The following is a 26,874-nucleotide window of genomic DNA, read 5'->3' as shown; positions in this document are numbered from 1 at the left end:
TTAGGCGCCAGTATGGACCTAAGGTGTGAGGATGATGAAGTACCTGTTGTTGGTGCAGTTTTGGAGGTGTCTGATACAAGCGAAGCTGTGGAGGATAATGATGATGATGATACTGCAACTCCTTCCCCAAGCCTATCATCACCCACAGGAGGTGGTCAGTAGTTAGGAAGGAGCTGAGAGAGGGCACCAGACAGTCTTTTTCTGTGAACACAGACATGACTCTGCCCACCTCCATCCTTTGTTCCACAAGAGACAGTAGAGGGAGTAGGTGGGCAGGGTCAAGTGATGGATATGTGCAGAGGTAGAAACTCCCACTCATTTAGTAGCTCTATACTTTGCGCGCAGGAGGGAGGAGATGGAGTACGTGGGTTGGGTCAGGTGTTGGCTCTGTGCAGAAGAAGAAGCTGATACTTTGTGCATAGATCTCTGTGTTCCCCAGGAGGGAGGAATGGGAGTATATGGGCGGGGTCAGGTATTGGCTCTGTGCAGCAGAAGAAGCTGATACTTTGTGTACAGATCTCTGTGTTCCCCAGGAGGGAGGAGATGGAGTAGGTGGGCTGGGTCAGGTGTTGGCTCTGTGCAGAAGAAGAAGCTGATACTTTTGTGCTCAGATCTCTGTGTTCTACAGGAGGGAGGAGATGGAGTAGGTGGGCTGGGTCAGGTGTTGGCTCTGTGCAGCAGAAGAAGCTCTTTGTGCACAGATCGCTGCGTTCTCCAGGATGGAGGAATGGAAGTAGATGGACAGGGCTAGGTGTTGGCTCTGAGCTGCAGAAGAATCTCTATACTTTGTTCACAGATCCCTGTGTCCCCCAGGATGGAGGAATGGGAGTAGATGGGCGAGGTCAGGTGTTGGCTCTGTGCAGCAGAGGCCACTCTTTACTTTGTGCACAGATCCGTGTCCCTCAGGATGGAGGAATGGGAGTAGATGGGCGAGGTCAGGTGTTGGCTCTGTGCAGCAGAGGACACTCTATACTTTGTGCACAGATCCCTGTGTTCCCCAGGAGAGAGGAATGGGAATAGATGGGCAGGGTCAAGTGTTGGCTCTGTACAGCAGAAGAAGCTATACTTTGTGTACAGATCTCTCGTTCATGTAACTGACATTTTCCTGAGGACAAGTGAAGCCTCTTTAGGAATGGGATCCAGAGGCTTCCCCTCCCAAGGAAAGTACCCCTTAGGGGCACTTTTTTGCAACAGATACACTTTATGTCTTCTGTATACAGATGATTCAGCTGTGATTGACCTACATTTGCACTGCACTGTGGTTTTCCAAATGCAGCCTGTTTTATTCCACTGCTCCTGGATGACCATAAATGATGTAAGGATGCAATGTGCTCCCATATTACATTTGCGTTCACATAAATGTAGATATACTTGACCCCACATACATATCACAAGAATAATGCCTTTGCATTAACCAACCTTGTGTGACTGCTCATTCTTTAGCTCGATTTCTTCATTTTCAGTGATTTTTGCTTTTGTTTTATCAACTCTTTCTTGGAATTTTCTAACCAAATCCTCTGTTTTCTTTTTGTCCTCTTCCAGGTTGTCTAAGTTCACCATTATAGATGAATATTGGTCCTGAGGGAAGAGAAAAGGGAACCAATACATAAAATGTTTTTTCAAAAGTCAAATGGTAAAGATACTGATTCACAAAACTAAAGGTAGTCATACATCTAGCGATGTACGGGCAGATTTGACCAAGAGAGAAATCTCTCTCTTATCGAATCTGATAAGATTGAGATCTGTCAGCTGCCCATACACCACAGGCCGATTCCCGATAAATTTCAACATGAAGGGCCTGATTCACAAAGCGTTGCTAACAGTGAGCACGCTGGTGAAAAGCCCTTTATCACTCCTAAACTCAGTTTAGGCATGATAAGTTTAGGTGTGATAAGTTTAGGTGTGATAAGTTTAGGCATGATAAGTTTAGGTGTGATAAGTTTAGGCATGATAAGTTTAGGTGTGATAAGTTTAGGCGTGATAAGTTTAACCACCAATTAGGTAAGCACCGCAGTGCACAGCTGATCAAAAGTTTTGCGCTAGCAAAGTCTGGTGCACTTCGCATAGAGTTTAATGGCGCTGCTTTGCGTGCGGGACTTTGCGTGCGATCTAAACTTATCTAAACTTATCATGCCTAAACTTATCACGCCTAAACTTATCACGCCTAAACTTATCACGCCTAAACTGGCTTTTCACCAGCGTGGTGCAATGGTTATCACGCCTAAAGTCTCTAACTGGGTTAGCACCGCTTTGTGAATCGAGCCCGAAATCTCTCAGGTATTGGCCTAGAGTGCCTCATATGTCCGCCACGCCACTGTGCTCCCTAATGTAAATGTCCCCCCGAGCAAAGTGTATACATTACCTATCCGCAGCCTCCGCTTGTCCCCCGCTGGCTTCCAGGATTCCTCCACTGCATACACGCGCTCCCCACTTGGTTTCCTATTAAGGGCGCGTGTGGGTGATGTCACACACGCGACCTTACTAGGAAACCACGTGGGGCCGGCGTGTATGGAGAGGGCAATGCGCCCAGAGCAGCGGAGGGACAAGCGCAGGCCACGGACAGGTAATGTTTACTTTACACGGGGCACTGGGGGGGGCATTGACTTTAGGGGGGGCAGCATCGGGGGGTTTAATTGATCGTCGGGAAATTGCACGCCGTTACCCCCGCACACCCGATCGAGCAACATCTTGCAGCATGTGTGATCGAGAATGCGACCAATTTTCGTCCCGAAATTGGTCGCATTGTTGGTTGCGCATGCACTTGGCGGCACCAATTTTCATCCAATTCGATTATAATAATCGAATTGGATGGTCAATCGGCTGCCAAGTCGCCTGAAGTATGGCCACCTTTACTGTATCTCATGAAATATTTCACCTTACTTATTTTTCACCTCAATTATAAGGAGAAATACAGTCAGGTCCATAAATATTAGGACATCGACACAATTCTAACATTTTTGGCTCTGTACACAACCACAATGGATTTGAAATGAAACGAACACAATGGCTATCATTCATAAAGCATTTCCGCATGCGGAAATGCTTAAAGCAGCTGACTTTACAGACCACTTAGCAAAGTCAGAATTCATAAAGCCTCTTTCCGCATGGAAAAATTACACTACCGAGCAGAGTGATAAATCACCGCCTTGTGCGGTGATTATCGGAACAAATGTAGCAAAATGTTCATTCATAAAGATCACCGCAAGTGGTGTGAGGTCGGGAAGTACCGGTCCCTCTGATGTGGCGATACCAATGTAAGTTAATGGAGACACACAGACCTCCCAGGCAGCTGCAGCAGAGCGGAACACAGAGAAATGTATCAACTCGGCAGCTTCCGTGTCTCCGCAAGCCTACCGCCTGCCTACCGCCAGCCTAGTTCGGGGAATCTCCGCACTGCTTCCACACATGGATACTTTTTTATGAATGCCCACCCAGAAGTCTAAAAATCTGCCAGCGGTGTTTTCCCGCACTGATTCTCTTTACCGACAGCCTGTTCATGAATGATAGCCAATGTGCTTTAATTGCAGACTGTCAGCTTTAAAGTGGACCTGAACTCTTGCACGGGACAGAAAGAAAACAGAGAAATGCACCCTATGGGCTTGATTCACAAAGCGGTGCTAACTGTTAGCACGCCTGTGAAAACCCCCTTAGCACGTCTAAACGAGCTTTTCGGCCGCAAAACTACGCGCGTAAAACTTTACGTGCGCACTGCACAGAGCGCTCCGCACGAAGTGCCCATTAAAGCCTATGGGACTTAGCGCGCGCATAGGACTTTGCGCACGTAAAACTTTGCGCGCGGTACTTTGCGCAAACTGATTGAGAAATCCAGTGCTAACCTACTTACCACCCTGGTTAGCACGTCTAAAGACTTTAGACGTGCTAAGTAGGTTAGCACCGCTTTGTGAATCAAGCCCTATATGTATTTATAGGGTTTAGCCTCTCTTATTCCCCCTCATCTGTGCCTAATCACAAGTTGCAATTTGATCTCTCCCCTGAGTCCCGACTGCCATGGCAGAGATGGCAGAAAAGTTCATTTGAAAGCACAGGATATTAAAGGGAACCCGAGATGAGAGGGATATGGAGGCTGCCATATATATTTCCTTATAAGCAATACCAGTTGCCTGGCTGTCCTCCTGGCCTGGTGTCTAATACTTTTAGCCATAGACCCTGAACAAGCATATGCAAATCAGGTACTCTGATTAAGGTTTTACTGGATTAGCCATATGCTTGTTCCAGGGTTTTGACTCAAACACTACTTATGCCAGAAGACCAGCAGGACTGCCAGGCAACTGGCATTGTGTACAAGGAAATAAATATGGCAGCCTCTATACCCCTCTCACCTCGGGTTCCCTTTAACAATATGTCTGCTTCCATTAATCAGGGAGTAGAAACAGTGCAGATTTATTTTAGGATTTGTGTCAGCTGTAACAAGGAAGTTTTTTTTTGTTTAAAATTATTATGCTGTCGTGCATATAAAAAAATATAAAATGTATTTTGAGTTCATCTTTCTTGCTGGGGACTTAAAGCAGATCCAAGTTGAAAAATGAACTATAACAAGTAACTTGTCAATATATCTTATCTAAAGTTTAGATAGTTTACACAGCAAATCTAGCTGCAAACAGCTTTAATAGAATATGATTATTTCTTCCTGTGATACAATGACAGCAGCCATGTTCTGTTTGTCACATTGTCACAGGCTGAGGGCTGGAGATGCTATCAGCTTTAATGTCTGTAAATTCAGTCGTCTCTCCTCCTCCCTTCTGCCTCTGAAATCAATGGCTAGTAACATCCTCCTCCTGCCCAGACTGAGCTCCCATAAGCCCTTGCTGCAGTGCCAAGGCACAAAAGGAGCTGTGGGCGAGGCTTGTTTAGTTTATAGGGAATTAGAGTATTAAAACAAAACAAAAAAAGTATTTGGCTTGAGGAATGCCCTATAAACAAAATGAAAGGAACACAATTATGCAATGAGTAAAAGTTCATCTCGGATCCACTTTAAAAGGTATTTTATTAATAATATATGAAAAATCTCCTGCGAGAAAACTCAGGAGAAAAGTTGATTGCATATAAGCCAGTCTTGATAATGACAAGACACAGAACATTTATATTGCTCTTTTCTCCTGGCGGACCCAAAGCACTTCAGGGCTGCAGCCACTAGGGGCATGCTCCACGGGCAACCAGGATGATTGGGGAGCCTTGCCCAAAGACTGTTTTACGTATTGACTTGAGCTGGGATTCAAACCCTGATCAAGGGCAACAGCCTTACCAGTATGCTATCCAGCTGACTAATGCCAGGTACACACTATGCAATTTCCTGTCAGATAGACGAGTCGAATTGATTTCCGACAGATCTGATCATTTTTCTGATCGATTTTGTATAGAGGCGATTGGTAAATTGATCATTAAAATGATTGGAAGTCAGATTGGGTCAGGTAAGGTGGCCATACATCAGGCGACTTGGCGGCCGATTGAGCATCCAATTTCATTATTGTAATTGAAAAAAAAAAAACGGTGCCGCTAAGTGTATGCCCGATGAACGATGCAACCAATTTCGGACCAAAATTAGTTGCTTTAATCGGTCGGACATGCTGCAAGATATCGGGCCAACTTGCTCAATCAGGTGTGCAGCAGTAACGGCGAGCGATTTTGGGATGAGCGACGAAAACCCCCGGCGCTGTTCCCGCAATGTGTGTGTGTGTAACGTATATGTGCTGTAATGTGCATTTATACATTACCTGTCCTGTGTCCTGGTGTCTGTCTGTCTTCCACTTCTCTTCTATTAGCCGCATACACACTACCAGCGCATAGCACGCCAGCGCATGACGTCACACATGCCCCCACACCGCCAGCGTGTATGCGGCTAATAGAAGTGAGGCGAAAGACAGACGGACACCGTGACACAGGGCAGGTAATGTATAAATGCACATTCCAGCTCATATACAGTACATTACATACATACACACACACACACACAGAGCGGCGGACGCAGCGAGCTCGGACAATTCCTGAGATTTCATGCTGAAATTGATCTGGAATCGGCCTGCGGTGTATGGGCAGTCGGCAGATCTCTCTCTAATCAGATTTTATTAAGAGAACGATTTGTCTCTACGTCGAATCTACCCATTATTGCTAGATGCATGGGCACCAGTACAGAGTTTCTGAAAGGAAATTATCATTTTGAAACTTTGGGTGCAAATCTGTAAGTGTATGTCCAGCTTAAAGCGGAACTGAAATATGTTAAGAACAAAAAGTTTAACTTACCTAGGGCTTCTGTCAGCCCCCTGCAGCTTCCGTGCCTGCGGCATCTCTAAACGATCCTCCGGTCCCCCATCGCAGCTCACTTTCGATATCGCAAGTCGATGGCCACTGCTCCTGCGCATGTCCCTGTTCGCGTGCCCCCGCGCTGTTAGCATCGTGCGCAGGCGCAGTACAAAGTTTTCTCGTACTGCGTCTGCACAGAACGCTCCAGGCGATGAGAGCGCGAATGAGGACCAGTGGCCGGCGACTTGAAAGTCGGCGAAATTTAAAGTTAGTGGGGGAACGGAGGATTGTTCATAGACGCCGTGTGCACAGGGTGGCTGAAGGGGGCTAGCAGAAGCCCCATGTAAGAGAAACTCTTTTTTAAAAAAAATATTTCAATTCTCCTTTAAGTTAAAAAAAAAAGTATACAAAATAAAGTTGTTTGTGTACTTCTGTGGCTTTCAGAGACTGAATAATACAAATACAAGCTACAGCCAGCTACTACAACAGCACTAATGCCAGTAAGCACGCTTGTCGCTGTAGTCCCCCCAGTCAGCTGCTGCTTCCCTCTCTCTCCCCCACCCCTCGCCAGTCCCGGGCTGGCGCCGCCCCGGCCAGGAATGTGTGCGCTGTCCTAACAGGCCGCAGAGGGGGAGGGAGGAGACAGAAACTAGGTGAGCCGGAAGTCGGCAGCTCTCACTCTCAGGACTGGGAACAATAAGAGAGCGAGCAGGCAGGAGGCAGCAGCGCTATTCTCACTAGTGTAGCCTCATCACCCGGGCGCAGCCATGAGCCTCAACACGGCCAACATCAACTTCAAATGGGACCCGAAGAGCCTGGAGATCCGCACGCTGGCGGTGGAGCGGCTGCTGGAGCCGCTGGTCACTCAGGTCACCACGCTGGTGAACACCAGCAGCAAGGGCCCCTCCGGCAAGAAGAAGGGCCGCTCCAAGAAGGCGCGGGTGCTGGCTGCCTCGGTGGAGCAAGCCACGCACAACTTCCTGGAGAAGGGCGACAAGATCGCCAAGGAGAGCCAGTTCCTGCGGGACGAGCTGGTCGCGGCTGTGGAAGATGTCCGCACGCAGGGGGAGCAAATGAGATCGGCTTCCGGGGACTTCGCTGACGACCCCTGCTCGTCGGTCAAGCGGGGGAACGTGGTCCGGGCCGCCCGCACCCTGCTGTCCGCCGTCACCAGGCTGCTGATCCTGGCCGACATGGCCGATGTGTACAAGCTGCTAGTGCAGCTGAAGGTGGTGGAGGAGGGCATCCTGAAGCTGAGGAACGCCGGCACAGAGCAGGAGCTGGGCATCCAGTACAAGGCGCTCAAAGCCGAGGTGGAAAAGTTACACGCCATGAGTGCCAAGCGACAGCAGGAGCTCAAGGATGTGGGGCACCGAGACCAGATGGCAGCAGCCCGGGGTATCCTGCTGAAGAACATCCCCATCCTCTTCACAGCATCCCAAGCGTGCCTGCAGCATCCTGATGTGGCTGCCTACAGAGCCAACCGGGACCTGATCTACAAACAGCTCCAACAGGCAGTCACTGGCATCTCCAACGCAGCACAAGCCACCCCATCTGAGGAAGCCCAAACACAGCAGGGAGGTGAGCTGGCTGTTGCTCTAAATAACTTTGATACGCAGATCATTGTAGATCCACTTGGCTTCACAGAAGAAAGATTTAGGCCATCTCTGGAAGAAAGGTTAGAGAGTATCATCAGCGGGGCAGCTTTGATGGCAGATTCCACCTGCACCCGAGATGAACGCAGAGAGCGGATAGTGGCCGAATGTAATTCGGTGAGACAGGCCTTGCAGGATCTCCTCTCAGAGTACATGGGCAACGCTGGGCGTAAAGAAAGGAGCGATGCCCTCAATGCTGCCATTGACAAAATGACAAAAAAGACCAGGGACTTGCGCAGACAGTTGCGTAAAGCTGTTATGGACCATGTTTCCGACTCTTTCCTAGAGACTAATGTGCCACTCTTAGTCCTGATTGAGGCTGCCAAGAATGGTAACGAAAAGGAAGTCAAAGAGTATGCCCAAGTTTTCCGTGAACATGCAACAAAATTGATTGAGGTGGCCAACCTGGCATGCTCCATCTCCAGCAACGAGGATGGGGTTAAAGTTGTGCGCATGTCTGCAAACCAGCTTGAAGCACTTTGTCCTCAGGTGATTAATGCGGCTTTGGCCTTGGCAGCCAAACCTAACAGTAAAGTGGCGTTGGACAATATGGATGTTTTCAAAGAACAGTGGGAGAAGCAAGTTTGTATCCTGACCGATGCAGTGGATGACATTACTTCCATTGATGACTTTTTGTGTATCTCAGAAAATCACATTTTAGAAGATGTCAATAAATGTGTTATAGCTTTGCAGGAAAGAGATGTTGATGGCCTGGATCGCACCGCTGGGGCCATACGTGGTCGTGCAGCTAGAGTCATACACGTTGTCACGTCTGAAATGGAAAACTATGAAGGCGGTATATACACAGAGAAGGTATTGGAAGCCACTAAGCTGTTGTCAGACACAGTCATGCCACGCTTTGCAGAGCAAGTTGAAGCGGCAGCAAATGCGCTGATGGGAGACTCTAGTCAACCTCTTGATGGGAATGAATTTATTGATGCTTCTAGACTTGTGTATGATGGCATTCGTGACATCAGAAAAGCGGTTCTAATGATCAGAACTCCCGAGGAGCTGGATGACTCCGATTTTGAGACAGAGGACTTTGATAAGGGAAGCCGCACCAGCGTTCAGACCGAAGATGATCAACTCATTGCTGGGAAAACTGCTAGAGCACTCATGGCACAACTTCCACAAGACGAAAGGGCACGAATTGCAGAGCAGGTGGCGAGCTTCCAAGAAGAAAAGTGTAAGCTGGATGCTGAAGTATCCAAATGGGATGACAGTGGCAATGACATCATTGTCCTGGCTAAGCAGATGTGTATGATCATGATGGAGATGACTGATTTCACCAGAGGAAAAGGGCCTCTTAAAAATGCTTCTGATGTCATTGCTGCTGCAAAGAAAATCGCAGAGGCTGGATCAAGAATGGACAAACTGGGGCGCACTATTGCTGACCACTGCCCGGACTCTGCCTGCAAACAGGACCTTTTGGCATATTTGGGGCACATTTCTTTATACTGCCACCAGTTGAATATCTGCAGCAAAGTGAAAGCAGAGGTTCAGAACCTCGGAGGAGAGCTGGTGGTCTCTGGAGCCGACAGCGCCATGTCCCTCATACTTGCCGCAAAGAACTTGATGAACGCTGTTGTGCACACTGTCAAAGCTTCCTATGTGGCTTCTACCAAATATCAGAAGTCGCAGGGAATGGCCTCATTGAATCTGCCTGCTGTTTCCTGGAAAATGAGAGCCCCAGAGAAAAAGCCACTTGTCAAAAGAGAAAAGCAAGATGGGGCACAAACTAAAATCAAGCGGGCATCCCAGAAGAAACATGTGAACCCTGTGCAGGCACTTAGTGAATTTAAAGCCATGGAGAGTATTTGAAACTTATTGTGCACAATGTTTACTTGGAGGATGTGTACTTAAAACTTTAGATGTGTGAAACCAACCTCAGATTGTTTCCTAGTAGTCTATCTACAACGGGCACTGCTGTGATCCAGCCTTCTGGCCTGCCAGCTTCTCCATGTCTTTTTGTGGTTACTCCAAACCTGCCTCTGCTGTGTGTACCAGCATGGAGCACAAGACATGGACAAGCTCAAGCTATCAGGTAGCACCACAGCAGAGTTCAGCGTATATGTATAGCCTGCAGGTAAATAGGCCTCAAAGGGGGTTTTCTAATGTTCTCAGGAGGGCACAACCAGTAACACATTCTCACTGTAATATACTAGGGGGCTTTCAGGATTGATTTTGTGCATTTGTCCTTTAAGGGGGAATCTGTCAGTTTATTAGCCAGACTGCCGTTCACTCACAACTAGGGATGATCAATGATATGCAACTACTTCCAAGTTGATAAATTTATGTAATTTTTATGCAGCTATGTTGCTTAATTGGACCAATCACGACCCACACAGGATTAAATTGATTGGTTCAATTTCAAGCTGCATATATTTACGTAAACCTTTATATGCGTTTGCATCAACTTGGAAGTATTTGCATATCATCCCTAATCACAACTAGGGAGGATCACAGATATGCAAATTCTTCTGAGTTGACACAAATTACTGCAACTTGAAAATGGACCAATCAATTTAAACCTGGGTTTAAATTGATTGGACAATTTTCAAACCGCATACATTTGCATCAACTCAGAAGAATTTGCATCTCATTGATCATCCCTGCGCACAACCTGCATGGTTTGGCCTCTCCGTGATGTGACTTGGAACAAGCATGCAGTTTGAAGTCCTGTCGGCCTCCATCAGACTAGTAAGAAACTTATTGACAGATTCCCAGTACTGTAAATGAAACAGGACAACGGTTTTACTATATTAGGTGCAATAAGCAATGGGGTAAAGTTAACATTTGCTGCATTAGACTTGTGATGAGGGGGTTTGTTTTTTAAGATTTATTGCTCTGTACCGCATTCATATATATCTTAACACTGATTCCTCTGCCAGTCTTGGCGTAATCCAAAATGCTGTCATGTTACGTATGTTTCCCTCCTCTCCATGTTCCTAACATATATAATCTATATTGCTAGACAGATCAGGGCGCTTGAGATCTGTGTATTTAGCTTTAAGGGGGGGGGGGGCTCAGGTGGGGGGGATATATTGTAGGAGTATTCCATGTATTCCTCATTTTCCATGTTGGATTGCATAACACTTGTTTCCCTTTTAACAGCATGCATTATATTACTTATGTAGCTGGACAAGCAAATTTATGCAACTCTGTATTTGACCCCAAAATAAAAAACACTTCTTATCGCTAGCAATATATAGCTGTGTGCTGCAGCACAAACCTAAATCTTACAGAGATGATCTTGTAGGCTTGGAAGAGTAGGTGATATAACTTGGATATGGCAATGGGATTTTATAGGTTACATTTGGCCTTTAGCTCCATCTACACCATACAATTTGTATTTTTTTTTGTCCGATTCATTGATTTGATTCAACCCGACATGTCCGATCAGGATTCAATTCAATTTACCATTGTTTTGCAATGGCGAATAGAATCCTGATCGGACATGTCGGATTGAATCGGACAAAAATTGTATGGTGTAGATGGGGCATTAGTGCTTTTGTTTTTTCTATTATAGGGTGTAACTGCCACAATATTTTTTTATGTGTAAAATGGAATGGGGTACAATTGGGGGTATCTGTCAGTTTTTCATTGTGGGCTTAGTTCCAGTTGGAGAGATTTTCCTTCACTTCTTCTGTTCCGGTGAAGTTTTATCTTGAAGGGAAATTACAACTTGTCACCACAGCAGGAGCTAAATGAGGATATACCTAAAAGCGGATTCTTGCTTTGCTTAAAAATTTCCACTCCCTTTAATATTGTAGTTTCCAATTTCTTGAATAATTTAGTGAGATGCAAATAATTCTGAGTTCCTGCAGAATTAAAGAGAACCCGAGGTGTTTAAAGAATGTTATCTGCATACAGAGGCTGGATCTGCCTATACAGCCCAGCCTCTGTTGCTATCCCAAACCCCACTAAGGTCCCCCTGCACTCTGCAATCCCTCATAAATCACAGCCATGCTGTGAGGCTGTGTTTACATCTGTAGCGTTAGTCTCAGCTGCTCCCCCGCCTCCTGCATAGCTCCGGTCCCTGCCCCGCCCCTTCCCTCCAATCAGCAGGGAGGGAAGGGATGCAGGCGTGGACTGGAGTTCTGCAGGAGGCGGGGAGAGCAGCAGACTGACACTACAGAGATAAACACAGCCAGCTCTGACAAGCTGTTTGTCAGCAGCGTGGCTGTGATTTATGAGGAATTGCAGAGTGCAGGGGGACCTTAGGGGGGTTTGGGATAGCAACAGAGGTTGGGCTGTATAGGCAGATCCAGCCTCTGTATGCAGATAATATTCTTCAAACCCACCTCGGGTTCTCTGTAAGTAAATTAGGTATGCAATTTTATGCAGCGTGAAAATGGAACAAAGTCCCACCTCGGTTTAAATGGATTGGTCAATTTTCAAGCTGCATGTATTTACATCGATAATTTACATAATCCTGCATGAACTTTGGAATTATTTATAGTGGCAGGAAGTGAGGAATCTCTCCATTGGGGACCTTGATGCTAATTAAGACTTGCTATAGGTTCCTAAAGTAAATCTGAAGTGAAAATAAACAAAAACCAGATACTCGCCTAAGGAGTGGGAAGGCTCTGGGTCCTATAAAGCTTTCCTGTTCTCACAGTCCCCGCGTTGCAGCGCTGGATCCCCGGTTCATATCTCCTGCCGCAGGACGCTTCAGGAACCCAAGTGCTCCCGAAAAGGCAGCCCCCCGACTGCGATTGTGCAAAACTGCGTGCTCGCCCATGCACAGTACAGAGCAGCTCCTCTTCGGGAGCACTCAGTCTACTGAAGATTTGAGCAGTCTTCGATCAGTCTGAGACCGCTAATGGGAAATCCAGCGGTGGAATGCGGGGACTGTGAGGAGAACGGGAAGCCGCTATAGGACCCAGAGCCTTCCCTCTCCTTATGTGTCTGTTATATTTTTTCGCTTCAGACTCCCTTTAAGTTCCCCTCTATCAGTATTTAAAGAAAAAGTAGGTCATTATAATTTGTCTGTTACCACAGCCGTAGCGGCCATCTTTTTCTTGGCAAATTCAGCATTATGCCTGTCTGTTCACATGAATATTTATTTTGTTTTGTTTTTTTTGTAATCTTTGGCTTGGGTGTTGACAGAATACACCTATTGAATCTATACATATTAATGCATAATTACGCCACCTTTTCTGACAGTATGCTGTTGTGCAACAGGACTGTGGTATATTTAACCTTGTAGATGATGTTTAATCTCTTATTCCTGGTACACACCATGCAATTTCCTGTCTGGGTGGAATTGATCATTTCCGACAGGTCCGAATGTTTTTATGATTCATTTTGTACAGAAGTGATCGGAAATCAGATCGGTCCTGTCATAAATTATCAATTTGACCCATCTGATGGGATATAGCCTAGTTTTTTTTAAAGGTTCTTCATATATCTATCATCCTTGTGGAAAATGTTTAGATGGTGGCTATTGTCCTGTGGGAACAGTAGGCAATACAAATCAATGTTTACAAAATGTAATTGTTTTTTTAGTGGAATGTCTACAGTATAGGAATAATGGAAGATTTGACTGACATGTTTGCCTGATTGTGTAGTTGGCTGATCAGATTTCTCAGTGAATCTTGCAGTTTGTTGGGACGGTCGTTGAGATGCTAATTTAGAATTAATGCAGAATTGAATTTGAGTGTTAATTTGTGCTGTTGAAATTGAATCACTAAAACGCTCCCAGCTGCATAAATTTGCGTTAACTCCAAATTAATAGCATCTCATTGGTCAAATCTAGTAGTCAGGTATTCTGAAATGTAATAATGTTGTTTAAATGGAACCCTGAAGTAATGGTGCTTGCACACCTTTGACTCATGTTGCCCATCAGGGTATTGGATCTGATAGCTAGGCAGGCCTGTACAGACGTGTGTCAGTTGTGTAGCTGACTACACGTTCTGTTGCTGTGCGGGGGAGCGGCTTGCACAACTGTGTTGGCCATTGCTCGGCCGAGTTAATTTGCCGGGACAAATCGCTCGCGGAGTAGCAGTCGGGGGTGTGGTACTCACGCATGACTATTGAAGGTTAGCAGCACTAGTGCTGAGTACAGCACTGCCCTACCTCCAATTGCCTTAATTTTCCAGTGAAACCTGCTCCAGGTGACAGAAAGGGAAGCAGGCTGCACATCCACTGCATAACTGATATGGATGTTATTAGAGACGAGACATACAAAAGGCAGTGCTGTACTCACAGCACTAGGGCTGCTGTCAGCCTTTTGTATTTGGCTGTAGATGGGCTTTAAAGGACCAGTCGGAAGGCTTTGGTGGTGGAAAGAGGGGGTCAGGTTATTGAAACTTAGATACTTAAAGTGGTCATACACATAGATTTGTGGTAGATCAGGTAAACGATCATTATCTTCCATGAGTCAGTTGTTTACCTGTTTTCCCCTTTTTATCATATCAACTTCACTACTGCAGCTTCAAGCTCTGTTCTCAATAGATTTTCATTAGCTTTGATGTTTATATAGTGTCTAATATCTAATTATTTAAAAAAAAAAAGGGGCTAATTCATTGTTGGAACGCAAATCGTGATTACGATTTTACATTACGAAATTCCTGCTTTTTTTTGTGATTCCCGTTCAATAAAATAATTCACATCACAATTGCCCCCAAAGCGCTGCATGCAGCACGTTAGCAATTTATGCAGATTGCAAGCGCTGCAGTTAAAATGATACATTAGTAACGGCGCTTTGCTGATTGCCGGCGATCAGCACAGCGCTGAGAAGCGACCCAGTGTGACCCATCCTTTATTCATTTTCCTATATTTACAGAACTGATTTTGACATGTACTCCTTACTCAAGGAAACCTTGGTCTGTAACTTTTTTTTTTTTTTTGCTTTAAGGAAAGTGTGTTTAACTCTATAAAAAGTTTTAGATTAGCTTAGCGGCCCTGAGACAACAAATAGAAAAGATTTTATACTTACCCGAGGCTTCCTCCAGCCCCATGAGCACCGATGCGTCCCTCGCCATCCTTCCGAGTGCCTCAGTTCTCCAGCTATCAGTCTCGGTAATATTGCTCAGTCGGGCTCTTCTGCGCATGTGCAGAGCCAGATTACAGGGACCGATGGCCGGAGAATGGAGGCACTTGGTAGGACGGGGAGGGACTCAGAGGTGCTTATGGGGCTGGAGGAAGCCCCGGATAAGTATCAAGCCTTTTCATTTTGTCGTCTCGGGCTTTCTTTAAATCCGAGGAGTTTTTAAACTAGCTCAAATCTTTCAGCAAAGCCAAACACCTGACCTATGCATTGTAATTAACTATTACAGGTAACATTGCTGTATGCAAAGACCCTATACTGTGACAGCATGGCCAGGAAGACTGCTGTGTTCCTGTGATCTGGCTGCACATTTTTATTAGTGTCTGTTACATGGGAGAAATAGAAGTGGTGTTTTGTGGCATGGATGGTACAACGGGCTATTTATAAGGAAGAGCATAGGTTGTAGTTGCAGAATGAAGCCAGGTAGCTAATGCACCTTAAAGTATGTCTGGTGCCTGAAGCCTCGTATGTATGTTGCCATATGAGCATTGGGTGACATTTCAGGGCAGAGGTGTACAGGCTAGTGCAGTGATATGCAAACTTGGCTCTCCGGCTGCTGTTAAGGAACTACAATTCCCACAATGCATTTGCCTTTATGAATCATGACTGTGGCTGTCAGACTCCCAAAATGCATTGTAGGACTTTTAGTTCCTTAACCACCTTAGCGGTATGGACGAGCTCAGCTCGTCCATTACCGCCAGAGGGTGCCGCTCAGGCCCTGCTGGGCCGATTTGGATCAAATAAAGTGCAGCACACGCAGCCGGCACTTTGCCAGCCGCGTGTGCTGCCTGATCTCCGCCGCGAGCAGCGGCGAAAGAGGGTCCCCCTAGCCGCCTAAGCCCTGCGCAGCCGGAACAAATAGTTCCGGCCAGCGCTAAGGGCTGGATCGGAGGCGGCTGACGTCAGGACGTCGGCTGACGTCCATGACGTCACTCCGCTCATGGCGACGAAGTAAGCAAAACACGGAAGGCCGCTCATTGCGGCCTTCCGTGTTACTTTTGGCCGCCGGAGGCGATCAGAAGAACGCCTCCGGAGCACCCTCTAGTGGGCTTTCATGCAGCCAACTTTCAGTTGGCTGCATGAAATAGTTTTTTTTTTTTATTTAAAAAAAACCCTCCCGCAGCCGCCCTGGCGATCTTAATAGAACGCCAGGGTGGTTAACAGCTGGAGAGCCAAGTTGGCAGATCACCGGGCTAGTGACATGCTCTGTTATGCGAGGTGTGGGAGTGATGTCACATGGATCTGTAAAACTGGCTTGGGTTGTGAATGTATTGCTCCACCCTGATACAATATTCTCTGACTGGATTAAGGCATTTCCTTCCTTTTTTATATCATATGAGATTAGAATGGGGAGTTATCAATGCGGACTTAGACATAGTCTATGAAATGCAAATTGATGAGTTGATGCTAATTTTGTATGCAGCTTTGTGGTATTAGATTGGTCCATTTCAGATTTGCATAAATGTGCATACAGAATTTGCAGCTTAGTTTGCATCTCATTAACTGTCCCTGCAGAGCACCATCTATGTAAAAAAAATATTTATTTTTTTTAAGGTGAGTGTATTATAGCAAGAGTAAATAGCAGCCAAGTAAATGGCATTTTTCAGTAGGAGGTCAGCAATGGCAGAGTGACTTTTAAAAAGCGCTCAGCAAGCGCTAAGCGCTCACAAAAGCGCTTATAGTGTGGATCCAGCCTTACAGCGCATTTCTGAGCGCCTGTGATTTGAAAAGCTCTCGCTAATGTAATGCTATGGGTCGGATCCCACTTGAGGGATGTTGTTTTTGTTTTTTTTTCTTTTTTAAATCATGCGCATAGCATTATATTAGCAAGAGCTTGAAAAAATATTGCAAGTGCTTACAAAAGCACTGCTAGTGGGCCCCAGGACCTGTTTCCTGGTGACCAGCTTTTTAAAAGAGAACAGAAATGACCATAGTTAAAAGGCCTTATTCACTTCCATCAGAAGATGAAGAACTTGTTACATAGTTCTCGGCCAATGGGGGGCTGCGTCTGCCAAGAATCTTGTGTGTGGTGACCCCCACCCCTCCGATACTTTGCATAGAAATCAGGCATGCCAAATCTGGGTCAAGGGCATTTCTCTTCTTCCCCATCATGTGCCATGCATTGCCCCGCCTCCCTGTTCCATAGAAACAGTACATGTTTCTGGCGTCTAGGCCTTTACAGTGCTCATCCCTGAACTGTCACCCAAGGAATTAAGTCCCTATACCTGTGCCTACAATACTTGCATGTGTGTACGCACATTTACTTTTATTACCCATGGACTAGTAGGTCTTCCACATACTGTTATCAGCAAAATAAGTGTTTGAACCACTACTGTGTTCTTATTTTCTATGGGGATGACCACTTTATAAAGATTGCAAGAAATAACAGGACATTAGGATAATTTTATTTAAGCGGCAGTCACGCTGTGAAGATGCATTTTTTTTCCAGCTGATTGCCACTTTTACAGATTTAGTGATCTGCAGACTGCCGTTATCGGTCTTCTAGAAACATACAGATTCTTGCACAATATCATTAATCTTAATAACGCTAAGTGCTTCCGTTGCCTAGGAATAGTGCTTCACCTTGAAGTCAGGAAAAGGCACTTGCTTGCAGAAGCTTCTGCCAAACAGCCTGTGTGTGTCTGTGTGCACACATGCAGAGAGGATGGAGGAAATCTGCTACTAAAGGATGCTGTCGTGTATAGGAGGTCATGCTAAAATCACCTAACCCTTCTTTAGGCCGGTTGCACACTTGAGATGTGCCAGCCCGCAACACATCGCACAAAACCACAAACGTATGGCCCTGCGGCGGAGTACGCCGACAGGGTCATATGCCTAGCAAAGCCCCCCCCCCCCCCACACACACACACAGTGACGTACTCCAGGAAGTACCTCACTGGGATTCCCAGGGACCCCCAGTCGTTCTGCATGTGCACCGCAATGCTGCTGTCAACCTTTTTTAAAAGTTATCTGTCGCCCACCTGACTTACATTACTTTAGCAGGTGCAGAAGTCCAACAGTAACGCACTGTTGACTTATTTGGAAATTTTTGAATTTTCGACGCAGAAGTGTGCTGGACCCCACTGATTTGCACTTCCTCTGCGTTGTGGTAAAACAGGTTAACGCAATGCACACTTGTAGTGTAAGTGTAAAAGGGGCCTTACATGAATGGCTCGGATGGCGTATATTCAGTGGAGGGTTTTTGTATTTTTTTTTTCTTTCTGTCAAAAACCAACTCTTACTAAACACACATTACATCAGCATTTTACAGTCTTCCCTTTACTTGGGTGTTGTGGTTTACATATTCCTTTAAAGAGAACCTGAGGCGGCATAAAAAAATATATATACTTAAGATTAAGAAAGCCTCTGGATCCTGCAGAGGCTTCCTGCGTCCTCCTCAGGACCACCACCGCTGCCCGGGACCCTCAGCTTCACACACCTGCTCATGTACAAGCCTGACCATACTGTGCCTACACATAGTACAGCCATGCCTGCGCACTAAGCTGAGGCTTCTGCTTTAAGCACAGGAACCGTATGATCACGCCCGTAGATGGCGGGGAGCGCTGCTACGTGAACCTGACAACCTCTTGTTGGGTATGTCCAGGGGTTCGCGCCAAGCAACGGTGGGGGCCAGGAAGACTTGGAAAGCTTCTGCAGGATTCAGAGACTTCTCTCTTCTTACGCAATCTCATTTTTTTTTCTTTTATACCGCCTCGGGTACACTGACTAAGGTGATGGTGAATGCTAACTGTAGAGCCCACCCTTTGTTGCGGTTTGCGGTGTTGATTTGGTCACTTGGTCTTTCATACCCAATTTTTTTTTTTCACAGTTTGAGTGCAGCTATGTTGGGATTTGGAAGGGTGTGGTCTTGTAGGCTTCCTAGAACTAGAGTAGGAGGGGCATGGTGGGATTTGTAGTGCCTCAGCACCTGGTCACCCAGTGCTGGTTTCTATCAGCCGCTTGCCTAAGTTTGAACGCATCTTGCCTGGAATTTAACTTTAACGCCACACTGAATGTAGCGTTCAGTTTTTGTATTTTATTTCAATTTAAATTGCAAAATGTGTTTTATTATAACTTGAGTGCTTTGTATTTTTTTTTTAACTTAACTTTTTCATAAAACTTTAAAAACCTAACTGTACCATACTTTGTGTTTATTTTCAATTTGCATTTTCAGAATAAAATTTAGATTTTTGTTGACAAACTGAGTGCAGTGTCTGGTGTAACCTTAATTCCTTGTCTGCTCACTAGTTGGTATCAGGGCTGGTTTATGGTGACTGCAGTGGATCAGTTTCGGGTCAGTTTGTGTGCGTTTCTCAACGTAATGGCAATGGGTCTGCTGCATGCTGTGCATGCATTCAGCAGTGCATTGTGCACTGCAATATATGCATTGCCATTAGTTTGCATCGCCGGGAACTGATGCGCTAACGCAGTGCATTCACTGGTAATGTGGTAAATAAGTGTTTCACTTACTTGGGGCTTCTGCCAGCCCCCTGCAGCCGGCCTGTGCCCACACCATCACTAAATGATACTTCGGTCCCCTGCTGTGGCGCAGTTTCGTTACCGCTGTTTTACAAGTTGAAAACCTTGTCGTGCGCCTCCAAAGCACGCTCTCAGAAAGGGAAACTAGGACGTGCGTGGCCAGGGCTGCGCAGCCACAGTGGGTGGTGACTTGCAGTGACGAAACTGAGCCTGGAGGATCATTCTGAAATGGCACAGGGAGGCTGGCAGAAGCCCCAGGTAACAAACTTTTTTTTTTTTTTTTGCCATATTACAGGTTTCCTTTAAGGTGCCCACACACCGTACAATTTTTTAAAAATCTCTTTTCAATTCAAGAATTGCAATCAATTTTTCTGATCGTTACATTTCAAAATTCTGACCAATGTACCACACATGCTAAATTTTTACCCAATTATGAAAAAAGATTGAAAACTCAGAAGAAATTGCTTGGGTCTGTATATATAACGTAATTGACAATCTACCGTACACCATTCAATTTTTATATAAATTGATCAGAAAAATCCTACACTCCCGATCTTTTATCAAAGAAAAACAGGAAATTCGATCAGATTTCTCAAACTAATTAAAGTTTGACTTTTCGTGACAACCAATCTGTTATCGAATTGTCATAAAATTGTATCTTTTATTGTATAGTGTGTGGCCACCTTTAGAGCCTGAGACAGTAAGCCAAAACTGCTTGTGCATGCGTAGTACAACTGCATTTGGGGAAAGCAGCCACAAAAAAATAAGAGGGCCCCGTCCAGCAGCTGTGGGGTTCAGAAAGAGAGGCTTCCCTCTATGTGGGTAATTTATTTATTTTTACACTTAAGGTAGCCATACACGGGTCGATTTGCCACCAGATCCGACCAACAGATAGATCCCTCTCTGATCGAATCTGATCAGAGAGGGATCGTATAGCTGCCCTTACTGCAAACAGATTGTGAATCGATTTCAGCTTGAAACCGATCACAATCTGTGGTGGTGGTGCTGCCGCTGCAAACCCCCCCTCCCCCCCCCATACATTACCAGCTCAGGCCGGCGCATGTCCCCTAGTCTCCACTGTTACTTCTCCGTGCTCGGCTCCTCCACCTTCACTGAACTTCCTGCTGGGGAAGTTTAAACAGTAGAGGGCGCTCTAGAGGAAGTTCAGTGAAGCCGGAGGAGCCGAGCACGGAAAAGTGACAGTGGAGACCAGGGGACACGTGCCCGCCGGAACAGATAATGTATTGCTGCTAGCGTCGGGCATTCGAATGCCGCTATCGATTCACTCCCGACCCGCCGGCGATCGAGTGAAATCTTCCGCACGGACAGATCGACGGGAACAATTGATTTTGGACGGAAATTGATCGTTCTGTCAGTGTTTGCGCAACGATTTCACAGCAGATTCAATCAGTGACCGAAGGTGCTGTATATCGGCAGGAAAATCGTTGTGTATGGGCTCCTTTTACAGGTTCTCTTTAAGGCAGCTTGGATTTTTTTACAAAAGAAAAAAAGCTTAATGCAGGTCTATGCACATGACTGCAGTTGTACAACTGCTTACTTAAAGAGAAACTCCGACCAAGAATTGAACTGTATCCCAATCAGTAGCTGATACCCCCTTTACATGAGAAATCATTCCTTTTCACAAACAGACCATCAGGGGACCCTGTATGACATTGTGGTGAAACCTCTCCCACAAGAAACTGAGGACCATGGTACTCCTGGCAGTTTCCTGTCTGTGAACCTTGTTGCATTGTGGGAAATAGCTGTTTACAGCTGTTTACAACTGCCAAAAAAGCATGCAGCAGCTAAATCGCCTGCCAACAGTAAAAATGTCACCATGTGGTAAATGTCAGAATGTAAATCAGGGAGAGGAAAGCTTTTACAATGGGCAAACACCAACTAAATAATTTATTCATAATTATTGTAAAAATGCACTTTTATTTATTTTAACTGGAGTTCCTCTTTAAAGAGACTCTGAAGCGAGAATAAATCTCGCTTCAGAGCTCATAGTTAGCCCTGCTAAAACGCCGCTATCCCGCGGCTAAACTGGGTTCCCTTCACCCCCAAACCCACCCCCGCAAAACTTGGTTGTAGATTTCCTTCTTCCTGAAGGTAGGGCAGCCCTGCCTCACAGCGCGTCTATCAGGCGCGCATCGCTGCCTCTCTCCCGCCCCTCTCAGTAAAGGAAGACTGAGAGGGGCGGGGGAGAGGCGGAGGTACGCGTCTGATAGACGCGCATGAGGCAGGGCTGCGGCGGTTAGCCCTGCCCCAATGCGGAAGCGCTCCCCGGCTGCATGGAGGGGATTTGGGGGTGAAGGGACCCCCGTTAAGCCGCGGGATAGCGGCGTTTTAGCAGGGGCACACATGCCCCTGCTATCTATGAGGTCTGAAGCGAGATTTATTCTCGCTTCAGACTCTCTTTAAGCCTCTTTTGAACTGTGTGCTCAGCAAACCGTTACCAGGCAGCAGCAAACAGTTGTGAGTTTGAGCGGCATTTCACTGCCTTAAGGCCTCTTTTTGAAGCTGGTGCACACAGGAGCTGTTCGTGAGCGTTTTTAAAAACGCTAGCGGTTTGAAAACCGCTTGGGTAATGTATTTCAATAGGCTGGTGCACACCAGAGCGGTTTGTTTTTTTCCACAAATGCAAACTCGGGGGCTGCAGCATTTTTTTAGATTTCTGAGGTGTTTCTGCCTCAATGTTAAAGTATAGGAAAGTGGAAAACTGCTCTGAAAAACGCCAGATCAGAGCGGTTTTCCAGGCGTTTTTGTTACAGAAGCTGTTTAGTAACAGCTTTACTATTACAATATATGAAGTCTGCTACACAAACGTACCAAAAAACGCTAGGCATGTTTAGAAAATTTCTCTAAACATGCCTAGAATCTCTCTGAAAATCTGCTTCGAAAGCGCTTTGAGTCCTATGGGAGAAAAGCGCTATAGAAATGTTATTGTAAAAACCTCTAGCGTTTTGCAGATCTGCTAGAGGTTTTTAGTGTGCACTGGCCCTTCCACGGACTGTTGATAGGCAGTGAAATGCCTCTCAAACTCTTGCAACTGCTTGCTGAGAACACAGCTCAACAGTCCGTGGAAAAAAGGCCTCAACATGGTACAATTTTTTTCGTTTCAATAATTTAGTTTGATTATTCCGTTAGATCAAATATAAAGATTTTTCCAGCATGGCCGATCAGCTTTTTCTAGAAAAAACGGGATAATCGTTTGAATTTCTTGCTCGAAAAAAAAATATTTTCAACTTTCATTCGATCATTTAAATCGAATAAACGGGAAAATCAAACGTTTTTATTGTATTGTGTATTGGGCACCATTAGTCGTGTTCGGACACAGTCCATACTTTTTTTTTTTTTTTATTCCAGCCAGTTTGTGGGATTGAGGACGCATTGAAAAAAACTGCTGGCTGCTGCTTTTTGGTCTCCCCCCAACTCTGCCAAAGGGAGCTGAGCCATTTTAGGGCAGTTTTCCACAAGCAGTTGATAGACAGTGAAAAAGACTGTCAAACTTTCACAACTGCTCACTGAGTGCACAGTGCAGCTGCCTGTGGAAAAGGGCCCTAACTCTTTCCACACTGATGCAGATGGTTGGTGGTCTGAGCCCCACAGCAGCCCTCTCTGCAATGCTGGCATCTGTGGAAACACTGGCTGGTGGATGTGTGTCTTCATCTGCCACCTGACCAAATGAGTCCTATAAGTTCTACACCGTTCTCCAGCCTTAGTAAAGCAATCTAATTGTATTTACCGGTGCTTATGCATTATCTTTGTGGTGACTGGACATTGTCATGGTAAGTTTTTTTTTTATAAAACTTTAGATATCCACAGCAGAAGTTGAATGTATCTGCGACTGCTCTCAGTTGAAAAGTGCCGCTGTAGACAATATTCCGCAGTCCCATAGCACACACTGTGCATGCGAACGCTGGGACCCTAGAATTGCTAGACTGCATCGGCCTGTATCACGTGATCATGAGTGACTGCAGTATGTGAATTCTTGATTTGTTTAAATAAAGTTTTACAGGAGTTACTGACAGAACGAACAATTTTCTTTTATTATGCTGTACATATATGTTTAGAGTCTCAGCTGAAAACCTTACCATCAGGTGGGAAGCACCAGATATCACAATACATTTCTCTTGAAGGGAGGGGTCATTGTTTTATAAATACATCTGATGGGGATGGTCAGGAGATGCAAAAAAAAAAAAGTTGATGTGCAGGATTGGGCAATTTTTATGCAAAAGGTATGGATCTTGAAAATGGACATAAAGTTTGAGGCCTCATTTACACTTTTTTTTTTGTGTTGCGTTACTCTTTCTGCACGCAGGGTAATACAACAGCAAAGAAAGTGTATGTGGCCTAATACATTAACTGGGTTACCTTTGAAGCTTCCGATCTGCTGCCAACCAGTCTCAAAGTCAACAAGAGCCTTACAGTCAGATTTCTGTGACGACCAAATGCGTGCAAGTCAATGGAGGAAAATGCTCTTGAGGGTTGCTCAGATGTAGCTGAAGATCGAGCATGACAGATCTTTGGCGGGGGGGGGGGGGGGAATCTTGGGGGGCCTCCCATAGGCACACTAGATTATTGCCTGAGGTTGATTTTATCAGCCAAGTGTATTCTAGTCTGGTGTGTAGCCATACTTTATAGTTGAACTAGGCCTGACTGGAGAAAAAATGTCAGTTACATACCTGAGTATTTAACGCAGTTGCATTTGTCTAGTTAGACGAATAATTGGACAGCAACTGGCAGTGGGGAACGGAGGATCGTAGAGGAAGGCGCGGGACAGGACAACTTCAGGGGGCTGGTAGGTCCATCTTTGTTTTTTTAAAAACCTCCACAGAATCCCTTTAAATTGCCAGATAATTATTACCCTGAAACTACTTCTCAAGATATCATCCCTGTAAATGGCAGTGGACAAACACCAATGGAAACAATCCCCATCCTCCTAAATACAGTAAATGTAGAACGCTGCATCAGTACGCATCCTATAATTTCATTCCTAGTGCAGCATTATATACACTGTGTGGATTGGTGTAGCCAAACAAGTAAAGAACCGAATGACCACAGTGCACTAAACAACAATGTCCAATATGCTACATATTATATGATTAGTCGTGAATGTCAAATAGGCCTTGGCTATCACTACTGTGTTACAGATCTTGTGTAGACTCTGCACTTAAAGTAGACCTGAATTATTGCACAGGACAGAAGAAAACATCTAGAAATGCATCCTGAATGTATGTAGAGAGTTTATCCCTAATTCCCTCTCATCTGTGACTATACAGAAGTTGTAATTTGATATCTTACAACTTGATATCTCCCCTGTCAGCTGACTGCCATGGAAGATAAGCTAATTTGAAAGCACAGGATGTTAACCACCCTGGCGTTCTGATTAAATCGCCAGGGTGGCTGCGGGAGGGTTTTTTTTAAATAAAAAAAAAACTATTTCATGCAGCCAACTGAAAGTTGGCTGCATGAAAGCCCACTAGAGGGCGCTCCGGAGGCGATCTTCCGATCGTCCGGCGGCAAGAGATAACACGGAAGGCCGCAATGAGCGGCCCTCCGTGTTTCGCTTCCCTCGTCGCCATGGCGACGAGCGGAGTGACGTCATAGACGTCAGCCGACCTCCGATCCAGCCCTTAGCGCTGGCCGGAACTGTTTGTTCCGGCTACGCTGGGCTCGGGCGGCTGGGGGGACCCTCTTTCGCCGCTGCACGCGGCGGATCGCCGCGCTGCAGCGGCGATCAGGCAGCACACGCGGCTGGCAAAGTGCCGGCTGCGTGTGCTGCTTTTTATTTGGTTAAAATCGTCCCAGCAGGGCCTGAGCGGCAGCCTCTGGCGGTGTTGGACGAGCTGAGCTCGTCCAAACCGCTCAGCAGGTTAAAGGACAACTGAAGTGAGAGGGATTTGGATGCTGCCATATTTATTTCCTTTTAAGCAATACAAGTTCCCTAGCTATCCTGCTGACAATCAGCTGATAGTGTTTAAAATCTTGATTTTCCTACCACAAGAAGTAGTTATGACAAATTATATATCTGCATTTAAAGGGGGCTTTCATATGTGCATTGAAGGACATCCACAGCTATAATTGCTAGGTAATTCCTGGCAATGTTGATTCATTGATTTTATCATCTGACTGCCGTCTGGATTCAGGAAGGTATTTTGCCCTTTTAGGCCACTTTCACAGTGGTGCAGTGTAACAGCTGCTTTGTAACGCGGTTTACCGCATGGCAATGCACCACCTATGCGACGGTCAAAGTGCAGTGGAAGCATTGCTGCATCGTAGCGCACTGCACCACTAAACTCCTATATTAACAGTAAGGCTCAGTTCCCATCTGTAGCTGGGTCACGTGGCCAGCAGGGGCAGACAGTATAGTGTACCCTCTGATGGTCCAGCTGAAGCCTAGGACCAATGCATTACCCCCATAGGCTATATGGAGGAATGCATCGGCCTGCCCGGGATCATTGCAGACTACACAGGAGCCGTTAACTGTCAGTTTTGTGATGTACATTTTCAGCTAAAGCGGGAACACAGCCTTAACCTCCCTGGCGGTAACCCCACTCGGGGTACAAATTAGATGCTGGGAGCAGTAGCTATGCTCGGGATAGCTATTAAAAACACCCTAAAGCCCCAAACACACACACTCAACAGCGGTGGTGGTGAATGTGGTGTTAAAAGTGTACCCGAGACAGTATGGGGGGGGGGGGGGGGGGGAGGAGGCCAGATGGGACACAGAGCCATGTTCCCTGCTCTATGACATGCCTCTGTGTCCCCCCTCTGTGCCGTGCTGTGCCCCTCCCCCCGAATCTACTGACAAGCAGATTGTAGAAAGGCACGCCTGCAAAAAGCCCCCTCTGGTGATACGAACGCCCCTTCTACAGCCCATCTCTGCCTCTCCCCACCCCATGCGCTCTGTAATGACACACAGAGCCAGTAACCCTGAAGAGTAGTAACCCTGGGGTCACGCCCATTTTTTTTTTTTTTTTTTTTTATGGAAAGAGTGGCACTGCAGGATCAGGTAGGGTGTTTTTTTTGTTTTATGAATATTGGCCGCCTCAGGTTCGCTTTTAAGGGAACCTTAACAGAGGGATATGGATGTTTCCTGTTAAACAATACCAGTTGCCTGGCAGTCCTGATGTTCTCTTTAGCTGCAGTAGTGGCTGAATCACACACCTGAAACAAGCATGCAGCTAATCCAGTCTGACATTCAGTCACAGCACCTGATCTGCATGCTTGTTCAGGGGCTGTGGCTAAAGGTAGCCATACACTGGTCGATTTGCTATCAGATCGACCAACAGATAGATCCCTCTCTGATCGTATGGCTGCCTTTACTGCAAACGGATTGTGAATCGATTTCAGCATGAAATCGATTCACCATCTGTGAAGCTGCCGCCCCCCTGCCCGCCAGCTATACATTACGTACTATGC

The 26,874-nt window shown here is 45.9% G+C and overlaps 1 protein-coding gene and 1 pseudogene across 5 annotated transcripts in view; one reads left to right on the top strand and one right to left on the bottom strand.

Annotated features, from left to right (window-relative positions):
- Nucleotides 1-26,874, bottom strand: part of IFI35 (interferon induced protein 35) — a 98,975-nt gene that overhangs the window by 28,515 nt on the left and 43,586 nt on the right. For 3 of the 5 annotated variants that reach the window (XM_068262043.1, XM_068262041.1, XM_068262042.1), the window contains one exon: nt 1,420-1,578. In XM_068262043.1, the coding sequence (XP_068118144.1) occupies nt 1,420-1,578 (159 nt within the window). Of the gene's footprint in view, nt 1-1,419; nt 1,579-6,687; nt 6,752-6,996; nt 7,212-26,874 lie in introns of those variants that run through there. The other 2 variants (XM_068262044.1, XM_068262045.1) reach the window with 2 other exon arrangements.
- On the top strand, nt 6,899-10,928 carry LOC137540859 (catenin alpha-1 pseudogene; annotated as a pseudogene).

Source organism: Hyperolius riggenbachi, chromosome 12 (assembly GCF_040937935.1).
Source record: "Hyperolius riggenbachi isolate aHypRig1 chromosome 12, aHypRig1.pri, whole genome shotgun sequence".
Lineage (NCBI taxonomy): Eukaryota > Metazoa > Chordata > Amphibia > Anura > Hyperoliidae > Hyperolius > Hyperolius riggenbachi.
The sequence above is the reverse complement of the archived record's forward strand: the minus strand, read 5'-3'. Positions and strand labels throughout refer to the sequence as shown.